This window comes from Scyliorhinus torazame, chromosome 30, assembly GCF_047496885.1.
Source record: "Scyliorhinus torazame isolate Kashiwa2021f chromosome 30, sScyTor2.1, whole genome shotgun sequence".
NCBI classification, from domain to species: domain Eukaryota; kingdom Metazoa; phylum Chordata; class Chondrichthyes; order Carcharhiniformes; family Scyliorhinidae; genus Scyliorhinus; species Scyliorhinus torazame.
In genome coordinates, this window is record NC_092736.1 from 27,085,954 (window position 1) to 27,108,094 (window position 22,141).

The 22,141-nt window shown below is 43.6% G+C and overlaps 1 protein-coding gene across 4 annotated transcripts in view; it reads left to right on the plus strand.

Annotated features, from left to right (window-relative positions):
• Window positions 1-13,586, plus strand: part of ptpn9a (protein tyrosine phosphatase non-receptor type 9a) — a 278,081-nt gene extending 264,495 nt beyond the window's left edge. For all 4 annotated transcript variants that reach the window (XM_072493042.1, XM_072493040.1, XM_072493041.1 and 1 more), the window contains one exon: window positions 1,526-13,586. In XM_072493042.1, the coding sequence (XP_072349143.1) occupies window positions 1,526-1,716 (191 nt within the window). In that variant the 3' untranslated portion in view covers window positions 1,717-13,586. The remainder of the gene's footprint in view (window positions 1-1,525) is intronic.
• The last annotated feature ends 8,555 nt before the right edge of the window (window positions 13,587-22,141 follow it).

Genomic DNA, 22,141 nt, shown 5'->3' on the forward strand with positions numbered 1-22,141 from the left:
GATCCTTTGGTGGCGATATTTGGGGTTTCAGAGAAGCCGGAGCTCATGGAGAGGGGGAAGGCCGATATTCTGATTGCAGGGAGGCAGATTTTGCTGGAGTGGTGGTCGGCTTCGCCACCGGGGTAGCGGCTTGGTTGGGTGACCTGTACGACTTCCTGCGATTAGAGAAGATAAAGTATGAGTTAAGGGGCTCTTCAGGGGGGTTTGAGGAAAGGTGGGGGGTGTTTGTGACCGTGTTTGAGGGGCTGTTCGTCGCAGGGGAGGGGTGGGGGTGAAAAAGGGGGAAAATCTGTACAGACTGGATAGTTGGTTGTTGGGAAGCATGTTTCCCAGGGTGTTTGTTCGCTGTAACCTGCGTTGATACAGGTTTGTAATAAAATGCATTTTTAAAAAAAGAAACTTATTGCAATAATCATGAATGATTCTAAACTACATATCGATTGGACAGATCAATTTGGCAAAAGTAGCCTGGAAATAAGAGTCTATTCTAGACCCAAAAATGAGACAGAATAGTGTCCTGATAGTAAAGGAACAGTGATCATAACGTGATTGAATTTTGCATTTAGCTTCGTAGTTTTGAACACCTCTGTCAAATCTCCTCCACCTTCTTATTCTAAAGAGAACAACACCAACACATCCAGCCTCTCTACCTAACTGAAATCCTTCATCCCTGGCATCATTCTATCAAGTCTCCTATTTAGTAAGGTTTCCCTCAGTAATCTTTCACTAGGAAATGTTCATATCAGGCCCACAATTAGTGCAAGTCGATAGTCAGATAAATTTCTTTGTTAAAGTTCAACAGATTTTCCTCAAATGAATCCATTGAGAGCACAGGGATAAAGGTCTGTGGGAGGTTTTTTTCAGTTCTTAATTGTTCTGCACTGATTGACATGATTATTGAAGTATGTGCCCAGACTTGAACACTCTAGTCAGTGTTTTAAAAAAGTTTAACATGACTCTCTTGTTTTTGTATTCTGTACCTCTATGATAAAGGAACCAGGCACATCATGACTTGTCTTGCCATATTCAAAGGTTTCGCACATGAACCTACAGGTTTCTATGTCTCTGCACCACCTTTACATGCTGCCACTATCCCTATAATCCCATTTTTGCTAATAAGTCTATTATATGGTATTTTGTCAAATGCCTTTTGAAAATCAATTCAAAAATGTTCACCGTACTATCCTCAGCAAGATATTCTGTTACTTCTGGGTATGCTGGATTCAGTAATCATGGGAGAATATTCAGATTTGAGTGTGGTACTCGGCAGGTAGATAATGAGTTTTGGGGATAGAATGCAATGTCCACATTAATTTTACTGAAAGATTAAAGGTTGTGACTCAAACAGATGTACTGCTGCAGCTTGCCGTGCAGTCGATTGTTCTCAAGTTTCATTTGGTAGAAGTTATATTCACTGTGTAAATGTTAACATTTGCTAAATTAAATGGCAGTAGCTATCTGGCTTGTTAGATGTGTTTTGTTCTGTTCCGTCCCTGTATTAATGCTGCTTACTTTTACTCTCCAGGCACTCTGTGTACTCTGGATATATGCCTTTCTCAGCTGGAACATGTGGGTACTCTCAATATATACCAAACCGTCCGAAGGATGCGAACGCAACGGGCCTTCAGCATCCAGACTCCTGATCAGTACTACTTCTGTTACACAGCGATTATCGAGCATGCTCAGAGGCAAAACCTACTGTCAGTCAATCATTAACAAGAGAATCTGCCCCTCCCCACCCCTTCCCTCTCACATAGATTATATATCATTTCTGCACACATGCAGACGAGCTCTACTAATATACTCCTAGTACATCTGTAGACGTCCACCTTTTACGATTGTACAAGATCCTAGAATTAGTACTAGCCTTAACTACTTGGATAGAACTTATTTTACAATGGTTTAATGCCATCGTACCAGTAGCCATCTTCATGGAGCATATAGACTTTCCTTGAAGAAAATATGTTACAATTCATTTATTCCAATAATGTAGCATTAGAAATAAAATCTACGGTACAGGAGGCACGAATGGCCAATGAGAAATGAAGGCGATAATTTTTGCAGACTGAAACCACAATCTTTAGGCACCGCGTGGCTCCAAATTGAAATTCTGTAAATGCGTCGTCTGTGGACCAGACTTCCTTCCTTTGTCCGAAAAAGAAACTTGTTTATGACGTTCCAAAAAAAAAGCAAAAAAAAAAAAAAAAAATTACCTCAAGCATCCTCTGAGGGGTTAGCAGCAAGTTGTCTTTCTGTCACCTCGGGCCAAGATGACCATTTGGAACGCCACACGGACTCTCGACCCCGGAGGCAGTTCTCGCGGCAGCGCCATTCACAAGACGAGCTGGAGAGTGAGATGTTGTCGGCCGAGCTGTGTTTTTTTTAATCACTGATGTCCGTGCCTGTGAGATGAGTTGATTCTTTGTGCCTTCTCGTCTTTTATTCCTAGTTGGGGCTGGACCGTTCACACAGCCAAAGTATTAGTCAAAGCTAAACTTTCTCTCAGGGGAACTTTGTTTTCTTCCCTTTTTCCTACTCGGTGTCCCTTTCTCTCTGTCTCCTGTTTGGGTTTGGTTTAATTATTAATAATAAGATCATAATGAGGACCCAACCTGCAGTCTGGATTTGAAAATCTGCAACTCACCCTCTCTCCCAAAGGCTTCCTTCAAGATGCACTTGAGAGCAGAGGAGTGTAACACAGCTGGGCAGTACCCTCTTGCTCGTCACTGTTTCAGTTAACCCTTAACACAGATCCTCCATTGATATTGAGCTGAATTAGCCATCTGATCTGGTTTCTCTCAAACCGCCTGTGTCGTCGGCTTGCCACTTGTCAGAAATTCCTGTGACATCATAAATGTGGTATGGCATGACTTAATGTCATTAATGGTGTCTGTGCACAGAGCAAGTCCTGCATTTTGAATAAGTTTATACTATTGGGTCATCATTTTCTGCATCCTGCCAACTTTCTAACAGTTCGTGACATCCATTATTATGGATGGCTTTTTCCTGTATCTTTGAGCATTATCACTGCTCTCAGCAACCGTGACACCTTGGATCGCTTTGTGCTTCTATCTGAGGGGAGCTGGCGGCAATGATCCTTGTGAGATGGACAATCCTGTGTGGCGTGTACTCGTAACCCTTCAGGCTGATGCAACCCTGCACATGGATAATCATTAGCTGACTGCAAGTGGCACGCTCCTCATGTTTTAAGGTAATTACACCGTGGGAGCACTGTGGGGTAGGAGTGCTCAGTGCTGTCGCTGTGCAAATGTTTCAGACAAATAACAAGTGCTTTCTTTCACTTACCACACAGTACCTTTTAAATGAGTTGGTGTCATAACGCTGACCCAATCTCTGTCTGTCAATTTGATGTTTGCTGCCAACGTTTTATCTTGTGTTACTTTACACCTTTCAGTACATTTTCTTCTATGTTTGTTGTCCAATTTTCGCTGATTAGTTTATATGGTAAGAATGAACCCAATTGAACAAACTGTTGACTTTGAGAAGTTTGGTTTTCCTGTGTGTTAGCAAAAGCCATTGCAACCTTACAGGCCTTTCCCATCACTTTTTATATTGGGGTTTCACACGTGGTTCATGGATGGCTTGGAAGGGTGACTGACCTGAAGGCGGTAACTGGCATGAATTTCAGAATTGTAACATTTGTTTCACCATAAGCCAAGTGAACTACAAGCCAAGATAATTAGAAACCATTCTCTGCCTTAACGTGACAATGTCACGGACGTTCTTGGCCATGTGAAACGAATCGGGATATGTGTCATGCAAAAGGGTCCTTTGGAGAGTTGTCTCAGACTGTTTCACCACTCACTAACCGTGTAGGTGCAGGCTTGTACCAGTACTTACCAACACTCCAACCTCTTGTAGCTCTTTCATTCAAGAATATTCCAAGACGGAAGTTGTGCTTCCGTCTTGCAAATGAAGCTTTGGAAACTTGAGTTCTGATTGAACTTGAACTCGTTGGATTATCAGTCATTGGTTTTGAGAAAAAAAGTTGCAAACTTGTCCCCAGCTCAGATTCCTGCTGCACAATATTTTAGATTTTTTTTGCATTGTTGCGCAATATTGTGAGGACCGTTTCAGCTTTAAGAACTTCAAAAAGCAAAAAGGTTAAAAATAAAGGGCTATTTTACTCCTCAAACCTGTCCTCAACATATTAACTGTCGACGGACATACAATGAGGTCATGGCTTATTTGTATCCTAATTCCATCCATTTCCCTTGATATCATTGGCCAGCAAAAATCTATCAATCTCAGACTTAAAGTTATTAATTGAGATATTGTCGACGGCCTTGTATAGGAAAGGAGGTTTGCTCTTCTACTACCTTCCATGTGAAGAAATGTTTCCTAATTTCCCTGCTGAATGGCCTAGCTCTGATCTTTAAAGTTATGCATCTCGACTTAGACTCCCCACCAGCTGAAAACATTTATCCCCATCTACCCTATGAACGTCTTTCGAAATCTCTCTTAAATCGCCCGTTAACTTTCAGTATTCCAAGATATACAAGCCTAGTTCATGCAATCACGTCTCATAATTCAACCTTCCAGGGCTAATATTTCCTATCTCGGGCAGAAGGCCTAGAACTGTACGGAGTATTAAAGATGTGATCTAATCAGACCTTTGTATAGCTGTAGGAAAGTTTCTTCCCATTTATGTGGCATTCCATTAGCCTTTTTGATATATTTTTTGTATCTGACCCTTAACTTCAGTCACCTGTGTACATGGGTCCCTAAATCTCTCGAGTCTCCCCCCCCCTCCCCAAAGCTTGGAAATTCCTGCCACACAGTATTTAACTCTTCAATCTATTCCAAATGTTTCCGTCTTGAGTTGCGATGCCTTTTTTTCTCTAACAAAATTGAGTTTTGCCAATTTGGTCCTTCCTGTTCAGCATCCGTGTGAAGGAAATGCAATAACTAGCTGCCTCATTGTTACTGTGTGGACAGTGAAACTCGGAAACTGACCTCATGATATAGTACCTACTTCTCTTGAAATTTAAACAGAAAGGTTTTGCAAAATTTAGCTTCCAAAAAGAAGCAATTCGGAAATAGAATGTACATCCGCTACTAGAATGCTGAGAGCAACTTGCGAAATCATCACGCTCACCTTGTAAAAAGTCTCATTGCATGGGTTTTACAGTATGGAAAAACAGTGAAGCGAAAAATCCTGTTTTAGTTCAGAATAACCAAGTCCAGATTTGGCCTCGCTAATAATAGTGATCAATAAGGATTGATAGGGATATGTGATACTAAACCCACCTGACAATTAGTTGTGCGCAATGGACCATTATGTACTCCTCGGATTATCAGTTTTTGGTCCCACCACTCCTGCCCCGATTTGTCGAACAAGAAGTTGAAACCTTGAGTGGAATGTGCTTGTGGAAACAGTTACCTGACTGCTTAAGAGAATAAAACAAATGGTTACCGAACTGGGGAGAAAAACCCTTCCTCATTGGCTGAGCTGCAGTTACTTTATCCTGAATCATTTGAGCAATCACAGAATTGTTGCGGTGCAGAAGGAATGGCCAATCTCGTCTGCACCGGCTCTCCATCATTATGGCGTCCATTCCCTGTCTTTTTCCCGTATTCCAGTCGAGCAATCATCTAACGCCCTCTTAAATGCATCAATTGCAGCTGGCTCTGCCACACTTCCAGGCCGTGCGTCCCAGATCTCAACCTTTGTTGTTTCTGTCGCAAATCACCTTAAATCTGTGCCCCCTCGTTCTTGATCCTTTTACAAGGGGGAACAGTCTTTCCCTATCTACTCTGTCCAGCCCCCTCATGCTTTTGAACATCTCTATCAAATCTCCTCTTAGCTGTCCTCTCTTCAAGGAGAACAGTCCCGACCTCTCCAATCTAACCTAATAACTGAAGTTTCTCATCCCTGGAGCAATCCTTGTAAACCTTTTCTGCGCTCTCTCCAATGTGTTCACATCCTTCCTGCAGTGTGGCCCAGAACTGTATTCCAGCTGTATTGCACAATATTCCAGCTGAGATCTAACTAGTGTCTTGTATAAATTCAGTATCACCTCCTTGCTCTTGTACTCTATGCCCCTATTAATAAAGCCCAGAATACTATATGGTATATATAATGATGTGACTCTGTTGGAATGTTTTTTATTATTAGGCTATTTGCTTGTTAACATCGCAGGTTATAATCTGTTAAGAGAATTATGCTAAATTTGTGCCGGTTTTGTTGAAATATTTGAAACCTATCCAGCTGCCAGTTGAATCTGACCCAGCTCCTAGCCCAGAAGGAAATGCCTGGACAAGCTATGAAGGATTTACCACTTCTCTCAAACAATGTATTAAGAATTATTTATGAGATGGCTACAATAAGTGCTGTATGGTGTGAAGAATTCTTCAGATTTGCTTTCCAAGCATAGCTGAGTAATTCACTTTCACACTTGAGCTGTTAATGGTTCCAAATAAAGGAGACAGTGTAAAGGTGAAAACACTCCAGCTGAGAAACATCAGGTTGAATTAGAAGAGCTGACAACTCAACTGATTATGATCAGGATGTAAGATTAAACAAGGGTACTCTTGCCAAAGGTGTTGTGTGTTGCTCTGAAGAGTTCCATGGCAGACACAAGCTAGGGGCAGCACGGTAGCAGTGGTTAGCACAGTTGCTTCACAGCTCCAGTGTCCCAGGTTCAATTCCCGTCTTGGGTCACTGTCTGTGCGGAGTTCTCCCCGTGTCTGATGATCAGAGGATTGGATGGGGTGGACAGTGAGAGCCTTTTTCCTCGGATGGTGATGTCTAGCACGAGGGGACATAGCTTTAAATTGAGGGGAGATAGATATAAGACAGATGTCAGAGGTGGGTTGTTTACACCGAGAGTAGTAAGGGCGTGGAATGCCCTGCCTGCAATAGTAGTGGACTCGCCAACACGAAGGGTATTTAAATGGTCATTGGATAGACATATGGACGATAAGGGAATAATGTAGATGGGTTTTAGAGTGGTTTCACAGGTCGGCGCAAAATCAAGGGCCGAAGGGCCTGTACTGCGCTGTTATGTTCTATGTCTGCGTGGGTTTCCTCCGGGTGCTCCGGTTTCCTCCCACAGTCCAAACGTGTGTGGATTGGCCACGCTAAAATGCCCTTGGATTAGGTGGGGTTACTGAGTTACGGGCATAGGGTGAAGGTGTGGGCTTAAATGGGGTGCTCTTTCCAAGAGCCGGTGCAGACGCGATGGACCGAATGAACTCCTTCTGCACTGTGAATTCTATGATTCTAGTCATTTGTGTTAAATCAGCAGGTGTCTGCCCAACACACAAACTTATCATCCTCATGTTTCCAACTGAATTAGTGAGGAATCCTTAAGTTCCACTATCCTATGTGGAATATACACTCTCTGTCCCATCAGGTGTTCATGGAACGTGAGCATTGCTGGCAAAGCCAGCATTTGTTGGCTGTTTCTAGACGGTCTTGAGAAGGTTGTGGTGAGCCGCTGCAGTTCATCTGGTGTAAGAACACCTACCGTGTGGTTAGGAAGAGCGTTCCAGAATTTTAACCCAGTGATACAGTTCCAAGTCCATGGTGTGTGGCTTGGGGTGAACCTGAAGGTGGTGGTGTTCCCATGGGTCTGCTACCCTTGTACTCAGTAGTAGAGGTCACACATTTAGAAGATACATTGCTGCAATGGTGTACACTGCTGCTACTGTGCAGTAGCTGTGGAAGAAGTGACTGTTTAATGTGGTGGATAGGGTGCTGATCAAACAAGCTGCTTTGTCCTGGGTGGTATTCAGCTTCTTGAGTGTTGTTGGAGCCACCCTCATCCCAGCTATGTGGAGTGCATTCCATCACATTCCTGACTTGTGCCTTGCAGATGGTGGACAGGCTTTTGGGATTCAGGAGGTGAGTGACTCGCTGCAGAGTTCCCAGCCTCTGGCCTGCTCTCGGAGCACAGTTCAGTTTCTGGTCAATGGTATCCCCCAGGATGTTGATGGTTGGAGATTTAGAAATTACTTTGAACTTTTAGTGGAGGTGATTAGATTCTTGCTGGAGGAAGTTGGCACCGAGCACTTGTGTGGCACAAATGTTACTTGCTATTTATCAATCTAAGTCTGAATGTTGACCAGAACTTAGCTGAGGATTCGCAAATGGCATTGAACACTATGCAATCGTCAGTGAAGATCCCCACATCTGACCTTATGATGAAGAGAAGGTCGGTGATGAAGCAGCTGAAGATGGTTTGGCCAAGGCCACTACCCCGAGGAACTGTTGCAGCAATGTCCTTGGAGGATTGACCATAGCCACCTTCCTTTGTGCTCGGCATGACCCCAACCATTGACTCCAGTTTTGCTCGGGCTCCTTGATACCGCACTCAGCTGCCTTGATGTGAAGGGCAGTCACTCTTGCCTCACGTTTCGAGTTTAGCTCTTTTGTTCATGTTTGAACCAAGGCCATAATGATGTCAGGAGCTGAGTGCCTCTGATGAAATCCAAGATGAGCATCGGTGAGCAGGTTATTGCTCTGTATGTGCCACTTAATAGCAATGTCGATGACACCTTCCATCACTTTGCTGAGTAGACTGATGAAACGGTAATTTATTTGTCCTTTTTGTGAACAGATCTGGGCAATTTTGCACATTGGTCCATCAGGTAGATGCTAGTGTTTTTTCTGTATTCGAACAGCTTGGCTTAGGGGTACACTCGCTCTGGAGTACAAGTTCCCAGTACTACAGCTGGGATGTTATCAGCCCAGAGCCTTTGCTGCATCCAGTGGCTTTTAACAATTTTGGGGGGATATGAGGATTGAATCCAAACAGCAAAGGACTGGCATCCATGATTCTAGGCAGTTCAGGAGGAGGCCGAGACATGCCATCGACTTGTCACTTCTGGCTGAATAAGTGTTGCAAATGTTTCCATCTTTTGTTTTACACTTGAGGTACGGTGCTGCCTCATAGTAGTGTGAGCTCCTTTTCCCGTCCGTTGTTTCATCGGCCACACCATTCACAATTTGTGTGGCAGGACTGCAGAGCTTTCATCTGATTCATTGGTTGTGGATAGCTTTCCTCTTTCTTTTAAATGCTGTGACCACTGTTTGGCATGCAAGTAGTCCTGTGTTGTAGCTTCACCAGGTTGGCACTGTGAGTGATTAGGATGTGGAATCCCTGCCTGGGTGTATGGTGGAGGCAGGTTTAATGGAGACATTTCAGACTGAATTGAATTATTATTTGAAAAGGAAGAATGTGCATGGCTATAGTGAGAAGGTGGGCGCGTAGCACTAGGTGAATTGTGCCTTCAAAGAGCCATCACAACATGATGGGCTGAATGGCTGCCTTCTGTACTGTGGTTGAGTGTGGGCTATGCCACGAGATTACAGGTTGCGGTTGAATGCAGCTCTGCCAATGATGGCCCACAAGACCTCATGGATGCCCTGTTTTGAGCAGCTAGATCTGTTCTGAACCTATCCCATGTAGCAAGTGCCAAATAGAAATGATCCCAACTCACCCGATCAAGAAAGCAAGGCGATTGGTCAACCATACACTAAAAAATTGAGCTATTAGCAAGGAAGTAACCCGTCCCCAAACATACCCTGTATCTCAACCTTTTTGTTTCCCAACCCTCAACTCATCAGTCAAGAAGTTTAGTCACTTATCAAACTGATCAGAAAGTACTAACAAAATGAAGCATTTAATTTGATATGGAGACAAGATATATATATATATATTATAGATTTGAAGGGACCATTAACAATGCACAAAATAGTCTGAGAACAAAACACAGCATGGAGACTTTTTTCAAGCTTATAGCTATGAGCATGTGCCTGTGTGTATCTGCATCTATATATCTGTCTGTGTGCATCCTGGTCAACATTTATTCCTCAACCAACATTGCTAAAACAGATAATCTGGTCATTATCACATTGCTCTGTGGGAGAGTTAGCTGTGCACAAATAGGCTAGCATGTCCTCTATATTGCAAAAGTGACAAGACTTCGAAAAGTACTTCATTGACTGTAAAGTGCTTTGAGATGTCATGAGATTGTGAAAGGTTTCTATAAATACATGTTCTTTTATTATATATGTCTCTGTCTGCGCAGACATGTGTCTGCGTGCAGTCACGTTTGGCATTTTCTCCCATGATATTGCCTCCAAGATGAACAGTTGATCATGCAGATATTGATGCCAGTGCCGTTCGGGATTTTGTTGTAGGGTGGCCAGCTCATTGTGACTGGAAGAGATTTCCCAAATTGGCAGCATCTGTAGCTGGGACATGTCAGAGTAAATCTGTGATGCTGTGTACAGAGTTTGAGTATCTGAGGTATGTGAGACTTAACACCCATTATAGCTATAATAATCAGTACCTGACAATCGTTCAGAAACTGCCTCGCCTTTGGTGATCAATTCATAGGTGAATTTGGAGCAGAAACCTGGGACAAATACGGCTTGTGATCACAAAAGTTGGGTATGGATCAGGGAGGCCATTTCGCCCATCTTGACCATCATTCCAAAGAAACTTACAGACCAATTGCTAGAGCGTCCAATAGCCTTTTGAGCTATTTTATAGACTATTCCACAATTCTACTGATTCCAGATATAAATCCACGTAAATGAATGGTTCCTGAGGTTCTCAACCACATAGTCTAGATGTAGTAACCATTCGAACCTCGTCATGTGGCCGCGCCACTTTGCTCAGTGGAGAAGTGTGTTCTCCATTTTATTCGCTCTTGGAATTAACTGTGACTAAGGGGGTGTGGAGTGATCTGCTGTGGAGATGATGCTGGATGCATCACTAGAAACTAGCATTTAAAAAATGACATTCGCACTGGGTTTGTGCCAAAACATGTTTTTAACTGTACTGTGTTTCCACCCAGGTTGTGGGAACAGTGAATGACTTTTTTTCTTTGGGATAACACTTGTCATCTGAATCCTAATCATCCTGTTTTGTACTTAAAACTCCAGGCAGCTGGGAACAAAAATATGTACGTTTCTTTTCTGTCTATAAGTCCACACTTGCCAGCTATCATCATGTGGACAGGAGTAAACATTTAGACCATAATCTGCATGAAATAGCCTGGTAGTTGCAAGAGGTGGGGGTTGAGACTAACACAAGTTTGTACAGAGGATCTAGCATGGGACCAATAAAACTGCCAAATGTGTCCATTTGGTCTCATGCCTTTGTTCATTCCCAGTATTCTTTATAACTTCTATTTTCCAAGTATTTATCCTTTTCCATGGCCAAGGGATTATAGATCCTGCTTCCATCGCTTTCTATTTCTATTCCCACCTCTGAACTTCAAAACCTCTGCCTTTATTCTTTTGGCCAATTCAGCAGCTGTGAGAATATCTTTTTCTTTATTGATCTGATCAAACTCCACATAAGTTAGAGCCCATTCTCCTCTTAACCTTCACTGATGCAATGAAAAGTGCTCCTTTGGTGAGATTAGTTTGACAATATGAGTTTAAGCAATGTTTTGTCATATTCCGGTTGACTGATCAGTTGATTAATTACCCTTTTTCAGTACAGGAGTATTGATAGTGCCCTGATGCTGTTTACTCTGACCATTGATATAACCCACCATTGGTTTGACAGTAACTATTTTAAATATTGTAACTTATTAAAGGGCAGCACCTTCTTGGGAATGTATCTTACAAACTATTGGTCTTTAATATACAATCCAAGGCAACCACCATGATAAACCTGACCCACAGCTCTTTTAGCTGATGTCTTTCTACGAACAAAATAGTTTTGTCAACACATTTCCACCCCTCCCCAAACTGTGTCCTTTTAACTATGGAATCTGGAAGTCCCATTCAGAAGATCCACAAGGTTGTTTTCTTGACCATGTTGTGACTATCATCATACAGGATGGGGGTGTTTTTAAAAATATTTTGTGTTCAACAATTCACTTGGTTCAACGAATAATGAAATTTGTCCCTGCGCTGTTCAGACGGGCACTGAATTTCTGGCGCAGGGAATAACCAAGCATAAAATGGAACACATCACACTGTAGAAGTGCAGCAGGGGTCAAAGACCTCCCTCTGATGTGACGCTGGCTCAAATCCGGCATGCCAATCTGTTGAGTATTGTTTTTTTAAATAAATTTAGAGAACCCAATTCATTTTTTCCAATTAAGGGCCAATTTAGCGTGGCCAATCCACCTACCCTGCACATCTTTGGGTTGTGGTGGCGAAACCCACGCAAACACGGGGAGGATGTGCAAACTCCACATGGACAGCGACCCAGAGCCGGGATCAAACCTGGGACCTCGGTGCCGTGAGGCAGCAATGCTAACCACTGTGCCACCATGCTGCCCTCTGTTGAGTATTGTTTCTGTGGAGCCGCAGCTGTAACCTACTCAGAATGGCCTGGGGGACACCAATAACCTTGTTCTCTGCAGCAACTGAATGCTCACTTCCTCTGGTACTGTGGCCAAATTTCAGCGAAAGTAGTCAAGTTATTGGGACCACCATTGGTACAATGTTTCTAAATCACTGGACAATTGGTATTACAGGATACAGTCACTGAGATACAAACCCATTGCCAGCCCAGTATAGTTAAAACAACCTGCCACATAATAAGTTAAAGTGCTTTAAAAATATTTATTGTAACTCAACTGACAGAATTATGCTTTGAGAAGATTGTTATTACATTACATATATTGTTAATTCCAGTTCTTTTCCAGTGCTGTTCAAGTAATGTACTATTTATTATTTTTTTTAAGTCAATAAACCATTTTATTTCACTACAACAGAAATGATTGGTGACTTACGGTTTAGTAACTTGGACCTATTTCAGTATATTTTCTACATTTCGAAAGTGACTCCACTTTCAAAAGTACGTCACTGGCTGCATCACGCCTTGGGCATTCTGAGGTCGTGAAAGGTTCTATATAAATGCAAGTCTTTCCTCCTGGGGCTATTTCAGTTAATATTTGATGGAACAACTCCTGATCCAACCTGAACTTCAATAAGACTTGCACCTGGATTAATAGTCATGTGGGAACGTTGTGAGGAGGTGGACGATCAAAACTGCAGCAGAGTTCAAGAGTTGGAGGTGGGACTATGTTGGAATTGGCTTGGGGCTGCACTGACCTTTTACCCAACACGAGGCCAGGCATCTGACCTTGACATCATTCAAGGTGAGCTCCCGCTGAGCTTTGAAGAAAGTTTATTTGTGGAGGTGAAATTTCTTCCGACGGGTGTTCTCCATCTTCTCTGACAACTCACTGTCGGCACATCGTGCAGTCAACATCATAAAGGTGTACAGAGGATTGAGCCGTAACCCAGTCCTATGGTACCAAAGACATTGGCAAATGGAAGCGGGTTGAAAAAAATATCTTGAGAGTTAGTTAACTGCACCAAGTAACAAAGAACAATAGACCTCACAAAATGACCTTATTTTGAACTTTAAGGTGTGTTTTTTAGCCTTAACATTTGGATGGAATTTGTAAGGCAACTTCTGATGGTTCAAATTTCAACCGATTTACTTTCCTGCGAAAGCGCATTGGGCCATATTACTACAAAAGTGCCAAATAAATGTGTGCTTTGGTTGTTCAGTGCATCACCTGATGTGATGCTGAGCCATACATCCAATAAAGGCCCTGTTCTCCCACTGTGAACTGTACTATGTTGACTTAAGTTGTTTGAAAGCAGTCGTACTCCAGCATGAGTCAACAAGAAAGCGGGGTGAAATGCATTTTAAATAAAAATCCATTTAAAAATAAATTAGTGGACCTACCAAAGAAAACACAGCACTCCGCTCCATCAATGATATTCACATAATTTCCACATTGCACAAACTGAGCTCCCACTGGGGAGAATATGGTTGAACCTTCACCAGCATGGACAAGATCAGTATGATGCCCATTGAAGTTATTTTGGAGGGTGGCACAGTGGTTAGCGCTACTGCCTCACGGCACCGAGGATCCAGGTTCGATCCCGGCCGCGGGTCACTGTGTAGAGTTTGCACGTCCTCCCTGTGTATGCGTGAATCTCACCCCCACAACCCAAAGATGTGCAGGGTAGATGGATTGGCCACGCTAAATTGACCCTTAATTGGAAAAAAAGGAATTGGGTACTCTTAAAAAATATTTTTTATTAATTTATTTTGTAGGCAAATGCAGCAAAAGTGAATTGTTCTGTTCTTGATGGTGTTGGTTGACGGAAGGAGTGTTGGAAAGAACACTCAGCCATCTCGCATTCACCCGTAAGGAAACTAGCAACAATTAGTTATGGGGAGGGCAGCATGTGGCGCAGTGGTTAGCTCTGGGACTTTGGTGCCGAGGACCCGGGTCCGAATCCCGGCCCTGGGTCACGTTCCGTGTGGAGTTTGCACATTCTCCCCATGTCTGTGGGTTTCACCCTCAACCCAAAGATGTGCAGGGTAGGTGGATTGGCCACAATAAATTGCCCCTTAATTGGGGAAAAAAAAATAATTGGGTGCTCTAAAGTTAAAAAAATAAATAAAATTAGGGTATGGGGAATGTTTGGTGGTAATTGTGGTGTGAAATGGCACATTTCCTGAGTTACAGGCACGGTCCCTGGGAAACCTGCTTGCAAGGTCCTTGCCATTGCTTCACTAAGTCAGACACTGGAGAGTTTATAAGAGCAATCCAAGGAGAGGCATAGCTGTGAGCAATTTGTATCTTTGGGGGGGGGGGGGGTAATCTTCCATTGCTTCCCTCTCCCAAACTATTGTGGTACTTCAAATTGGTACGCAGTGGGACTGCACCATAAAGGACACATGACACCCTGTAGCACTGCTTGTGAATAAAACGTTGAGTAATCATGTTGAGGTTTCTCCATTTCACCTGAGAATTAATCAACCACCAGGTTACGCTATGAAAATGAAATGAAAATCGCTTATTGTCACAAGTAGGCTTCAAATGAAGTTACTGTAAAAAGCCCCTAGTCGCCACATTCCGGCGCCACATTATCCAGACCACGTTACCCTGACCCGTTCCCTCTTGTGTTCCCTGTAGTGGGAAGGTTGAATTTTTGGGGTTAGGCACAGGTTGCATTCTTACACATCCAGGCCGACAATACTCGAATGCCCAGGATTGTGTCTGAGCACCCACAGTGAGTGTGTACTTGGCTCTCTGGTCTGACTTGCTGCCCTGAATGCTTTGATCTCTGTTCCTCGTGTCCGACATGCTCCAACCAACTAACTCAAAACAACTGCAGTGAATTTCGCACTGCATTGGAATGACCTAAACCAGGAATTCCCAAACTTTTCTAGCTCTGGCCCTTCCAAGAGTATTGACGGAATCCCTAGGGAACATTGTATTGAAGAGTTAAACCACTAAAACATTATTATTTGTACAAATAGACAAAAACAAGTTTATAAGTTTTTTTTTCTATTTCTTATATGCATGCATTTATTATAATTAACAATTCAACAAATACTTCCAAGTCTTAATCTTTTGTCATTTTTAATGGGAGGAGTGGTTCTGATCTTTTGCTCACAAATTCATTTAATTCTGGGAGTGCCCAATTCTCATCTCAGACGTGCTCACAGTCTCTCTCACCCAAAAGAAGCACACACAAACTCACTTCTCTCTCACACACTCCTCTCTCTCACATACACACTCTCCTCTCTCTCACACACACACTCTCCTCTCTCTCACACACACACACACTCTCCTCTCTCACACACACACACACTCCTCTCACACACACTCTACTCACACACACACACTCTCACACATACACTCTCTCACACACTCCTCTTTCACACATACACTCTGCTCTCTCACACATACACACACACATACTCTCCTCTCACACACTTTCCCCTCACACACTCTCCCCTCACACACACTCCCTTCTCTCACACACACTCCCCTCTCTCACACACACTCCCCTCTCTCACACACACACGCCCTCCTCACACACTCCTCTCTCACACATACACTCTATCACACATACACTCACACACATACTCTCCTCTCACACACACTTTCCCCTCCCACACCCTCTCCCCTCTCACACACACTCCCCTCTCTCACACACACCCCTCTCTCACACACACTCCCCGCTCTCACACACTCCCCTTTCTCACACATACACTCCCCTCTCACACATACACTCACACACACACTCCTCTCACACACACTCCTCTCAAACACACACTCTCCTCTCTCAAACACACACTCACCTCTCTAACACACACTCCCCTCTCTCACATACACACTCCCCTCTCTCACACAACTCCCCCCTCTCATACATGCTCCCTTCTCTCAAACATGCTCCCCTTTCTCACACACGCTCATCTCTCAAACACACACTCAGCACTCTCAAACTCACACTCACCTTTCACACAGTCACTTTTCTCTCACACACACACCTCTCTCACACACACACACCCCTCTCACACACATCACATACTCACCTTTCACACACTCACCTCACACACACCTATCACACAATTCTCACACGCACTCCTCACATCACCTCATACACACAGACCTCACACACACAGACCTCTCAAACATATGCACTCATCTCTCACACACTCAGCCCTCAACACACACACTCAACTCTCTCACACTCACCTCATACACTCACCTCTCAAACTCACTCATCTCTCAAACACACACTCATCTCTCAAACACATTCACCTCACACACACCTCTCAAGCACACACACTCACCACGCTCACACACACTGCTCTCATACACACCGCTCTCACACACTCACTCTCAAACATGCCTCACACACACTCGCCTCTCAAACACACACACTCATCTCACACACACTTCTCAAACACACACTCAACTCACATGCACACTTGCTTCTCAAACACACACTCAGCTCTCACACACTCACCTCTCACGCACACTCCCCTCTCGCACACACCTCACACACACACCCCTCAAACACACACACACTGACACCTCTCACACACATCACCTCTCTCACACACACTCCCCTCTGTCACACGCACTCAAAGAGATAGATACCACCATAAGGAGGGAGAGAGAGATGATTAAAACAAAAGATGGAGGGGGTACGTATTAAGTGATTGAGAGCCATTCCATGAATGTTCAATGCAAAGACTTGGTGCAACCCAAAGACTTGGAAAAATAAAAGATGAAAATAGTTGCAAAAAGAAAGATTATTATTATTTTATCGTTTTCTGTAGCAATGCCACAGATCTGTTCGCTTGTTAAAAGTGTGTCAAGCCTGTTCAACTCAACAGCTGTATTGCCGACACTTGTGACCTGGGACCGATAGAAATATTTGAATTCCAAAGCCACTTTGCAACTCAAAACATGAGCCCTCCTCACCCAAGTCTCACCTCTAGTTACCTGACATAATGCTAGGCTTCCGAATGAGTACAATTACCACTGGGTGACCCACAGACTCCAGTCGTGTCTGGGCTGGTTGGCACTGTAGTGTGCCAGCCCACACTGACAGAGCACTTTTGATGGACGGTTAGGCTTTGAAGGGACTGTTGAAACAAGACAAAGGATTTGAATGAATTCTAGAGATAGTGCAGTTGGATGCATTCCGTAATCGTGACCCAGAAAAAAGAGGGGTACAAGACTTTAGGATGCAGAAGATATTTGTAGGCACTAAAGATTTTCAAAATTGTGCATTGGAAAGTGTATAAAGATTGATGACAGGAGGAAAGGAGAGAGGGGATTTGTACAGAATAGAACACGGGGAAGCACAGCGGCACAGTGGTTAGCACTGCTGCCTCACAGCGTCAGGGTCCCAGATTCAATTCTGGCCTCGGGTGACTGTTTGGAGTTTGCACTTTCTCCCCGTGTCTGCGTGGGTTTCCTCCAGTTGCTCCGGTTTTCTCCCACAGTCCAAAGATGCGCAGGTTAGGTGAATTGGCCACCCTAAATTGCCCCTTAGTTTCCAAAAGTTTGGGTCACATTACTGGGTTACGGGGGTAGGGTGGAAGCCTAGACTTAAGTAGGGTGCTCTTTCCAAGGGCTGGTGCAGACCTGATAAGACAGGAGCAGACTTAGGCCACTAGGCCCATCGAGACTGCTCCGCCATTCAATCATGGCTGACATTTTTCTCATCCCCATTCTCCTGCGTTCTCCCCATAACCCCTGATGGGCCGAATGGACTCCTGCACTGTAAATTATATGAATGCACAACAGGAGTTGGAGTTTGCACAGTTTGGGGCTTGTGAAATGCCTTCAAGAATCGGAATATATAGAATATATATATAGAAGGTTTGTGGAGAGGTTCCATCAGCAGTGGGTTTAGGTATTGGTGGGGGCTAGTTATATAGCAGAGGTGATAAATATGCTGGAAACATAATTTGGGATCAAACTGCGCTATTGGGTTTAGACTTGTGAAGTTAGTAAGATAGAAGTGTGGAGTAGGATGCAGAGATTCTTTTGAGTATCAGGAAATAAGGAGTTTTTTTAATGATATGAAATACAATATACTTTATTTCATGTTCTAATCCAGCCTGGACATGTTTCAGTGGATGTCTCTGGGTTAATGTTCAGCTTCAAAACAGGTGATAGGTCCAGACCCACAACACAAAATTGCTCTTGATTTGACATTTCATTGACAGGAACCTGACACTGAAGGTAAGTGGAAACATTCAGTAATAGTGGAGGGCAGAGGGCAGTCTCTGTGGCTGAATATGGGATTATTGTGACAACAAGTGAATTGGCTACATCTGATTATCTTTGAGGGAGGCACAATTGTGATACTGCCAATCTAATTTGTATTGGTTGGAATATTCAAGCTATATCATTTATGTCTCCTCTGTGTGTCCATGAATGTTTGTATCTTTCCATGTTCGTAGGTTGTATGTGTTTGTACCTGTGTATGAACCTCTGCATCTTTTTTTTAAATATAAATTTAGAGTACCCAATACATTTTTTCCAAATTGAGGGGCAATTTATCGTTGTCAATTCACAGACCCAGCACATCTTTGGGTTGTGGGGGTGAAACCCACGCAAACACAGGGAGAATGTGCAAACTCCACACAGACAGTGACCCAGAGGCGGGATCGAACCTGGGACCTCGGCGCCGTGAGGCAGCAGGGCTAACGAACCTCTGCATCTTGTACATTTCAGCGAGTCTCAATCTGTGCTGCTGTGTTTATCATTGCCTCTGCTCTTGTCTGTGTGTGTAGCATTATGTGATTTTGTGCATGTGTGTGGTTCTGTTTTTGTGCCTGTGTACCAGATTTTGTGTTTGTATGTGTCAAGTTCTGTATTTGTGACTATCTTTGTGTCTGGTTCTGTATTTGTGTCCGACTGTATGTGTCTGGTTCTGTATTTGTAACTGTCTGTATGTTTAAGCCTGGTTCTGTATTTCTGTATATTTGTGTCTGGTTCTGTATTTGTGTCTTTGTGTAGATTTGTGTCTGGTTCTGTACAAAGAACAAAGAAAAGTACAGCACAGGAACAGGCCCTTGGTCCTCCAAACCTGTGCCGACCATGCTGCCCGTCTAAACTAAAATCTTCTACATTTCCTGGGTCCGTATCCCTCTATTCCCATCCTATTCATGTATTTGTCAAGATGCCCCTTAAATGTCACTATCGTCCCTGCTTCCACCACCTCCTCCGGTAGCGAGTTCCAGGCACCCACTACCCTCTGCGTAAAAAACTTGCCTCGTACATCTACTCTAAACCTTGCCCCTCTCACCTTAAACCTATGCCCCCTAGTAATTGACCCCTCTACCCTGGGGAAAAGCCTCTGACTATCCACTCTGTCTATGCCCCTCATAATTTTGTAGACCACTATCAGGTCGCCCCTCAACCTCCTTCGTTCCAGTGAGAACAAACCGAGTTTATTCAACCGCTCCTCATAGCTAATGCCCTCCATACCAGGCAACATTGTGGTAAATCTCTTCTGCACCCTCTCTAAAGCCTCCACATCCTTCTGGTAGTGTAGCGACCAGAATTGTGTCTGTGGATATTTGTGTCTGGTTCTGTATTTGCGTCTTTGTGTATGTTTGTGTCTGGTTTTAAGAACAAAGAAAAGTACAGCACAGGAACAACACAGGTGACCATTTTTCTGTGCATGTTTCTTTTCCCCTTGTATTTTTACCCTTTATGCATTTGCTTTCTTTTACCTTTTTACTTCCCTTTCCTTCAGTTTTCAAAGCAGTTTTTGATAGACAGCAAGCTGGCTACTCGCAGCTTGTGATTTGCGAATGAGAGAACTTCACCTGTATATACATAAAAGGAATGCACTCATTTAACATGGAATCATGTCCAGGCCACGAGCAATTATTTTTTTATTTTATTTTTTTTTTTTTTGTATTCCAGAGCCCAGTTACCACACCAGCAAATACAGAGCCGTGGGACCAACTAACATGAAGAAACAGAAACAGGCAGCCAGACTGCTTGAGGATAAAACTGACACACTGCCAATCCCAAATGAACACCAGTGGCAGATCCAATTTCAGAACACTGGCCCCCAAAGCCCTTCACAAATAAATTGCTGTCTGCAACACGCGTCAGTAAATGCTGCCGCCCTCTTATTCCAACTCCTGCCAACTGGTTCCTCAACCCTTCTTGTACTCTTTGATAAGTCCACTCATGACCCTGATGTTCCAGGCTGTGCAACCTTCTCCAGTCCTGAACTCTCTCACTTTTCTCTCTCTTCTGTAACGCACCTTCCCCCGTCGCCAAACCAACCCTGCCAAACCCCATTATTCTTCCTTCACTCTTGGAGCTGTCTTTACTCCTGGCCCCTATCGAGAACCTGAAGCCCTCTGTTATGGGCCAGGGTTTAGAGAACCCCAAAGTGTATCATGGAGTTCACCTGACCCACAACTTTTAATAGGTTGTGGTATAGGGAGCACACGGCCCACTCTACAGGTGTGGTACAGCAGAAATGGAAAAGTACTTTTTAAAGCAAAACAATGTTTATTCTATGAACTCAAGTTAACCTTTTTAAAACACAGTGAACATCTTAGCAACCATTAATTCAAATACAACCCCCAAAGAATACAACACTAAGTAATCCTTTAAGCTTTCCTTTTAACATCCGTACAACTTAAAAACAACTTTTAACAAAAGCACATCAGGTTAAAGTCACTACTGAGAACATTTATAATTCTGAATTCACCAAATGATCAAGAGATAGTCTTTTGATGGCAGAGAGAACAGCAATACACCTGCTTGGTCTGGCTTCAGCTCCAACACTGAAAACGAAACTAAAACACACCCTGCCGCCTGCTCAAAAACGAAAGTAAAAAGCTGACAGACAGCCCAGCTCTACCCACTCTCTGACATCACTGATAATACCCATTTCTTATACAGTGAATGGTAGAACCCTCAAGAGTATTGAAAGTCAAAGAGATCTAGGAGTACAGGTCCACAGGTCATTGAAAGGGGCAACACAGGTGGAGAAGGTAGTCAAGAAGGCATACGGCATGCTTGCCTTCATTGGCCGGGGCATTGAGTATAAGAATTGGCAAGTCATGTTGCAGCTGTATAGAACCTTAGTTAGGCCACACTTGGAGTATAGTGTTCAATTCTGGTCGCCACACTACCAGAAGGATGTGGAGGCTTTAGAGAGGGTGTAGAAGAGATTTACCAGAATGTTGCCTGGTATGGAGGGCATAAGCTATGAGGAGCGGTTGAATAAACTCGGTTGGTTCTCACTGGAACGAAGGAGGTTGAGGGGCGACCTGATAGAGGTATACAAAATTATGAGGGGCATAGACAGAGTGGATAGTCAGAGGCTTTTCCCCAGGGTAGAGGGGTCAATTACTAGGGGGCGTAGGTTTAAGGTGAGAGGGGCAAGGTTTAGAGTAGATGTACGAGGCAAGTTTTTTACGCAGAGGGTAGTGGGTACCTGGAACTCGCTACCGGAGGAGGTAGTGGAAGCAGGGACGATAGGGACATTTAAGGGGCATCTTGACAAATATATGAATAGGATGGGAATAGAAGGATACGGACCTAGGAAGTGTAGAAGATTGTAGTTTAGTCGGGCAGTATGGTCGGCACGGGCTTGGAGGGCCGAAGGGCCTGTTCCTGTGCTGTACATTTCTTTGTTCTTTGTTAAAGGGTAATTTCTTAAACACCCATTTCCTAAAGGTACTCTCACATGACACCCCCAACATCTTATTTAAACAAGACAATTTATATTTATCGAGCATCTTTTTTTAATATAAATTTAGAGTACCCAATTCATTTTTTCCAATTAAGAGGCAATTTAGCGTGTTCAGTCCACCTACCTTGC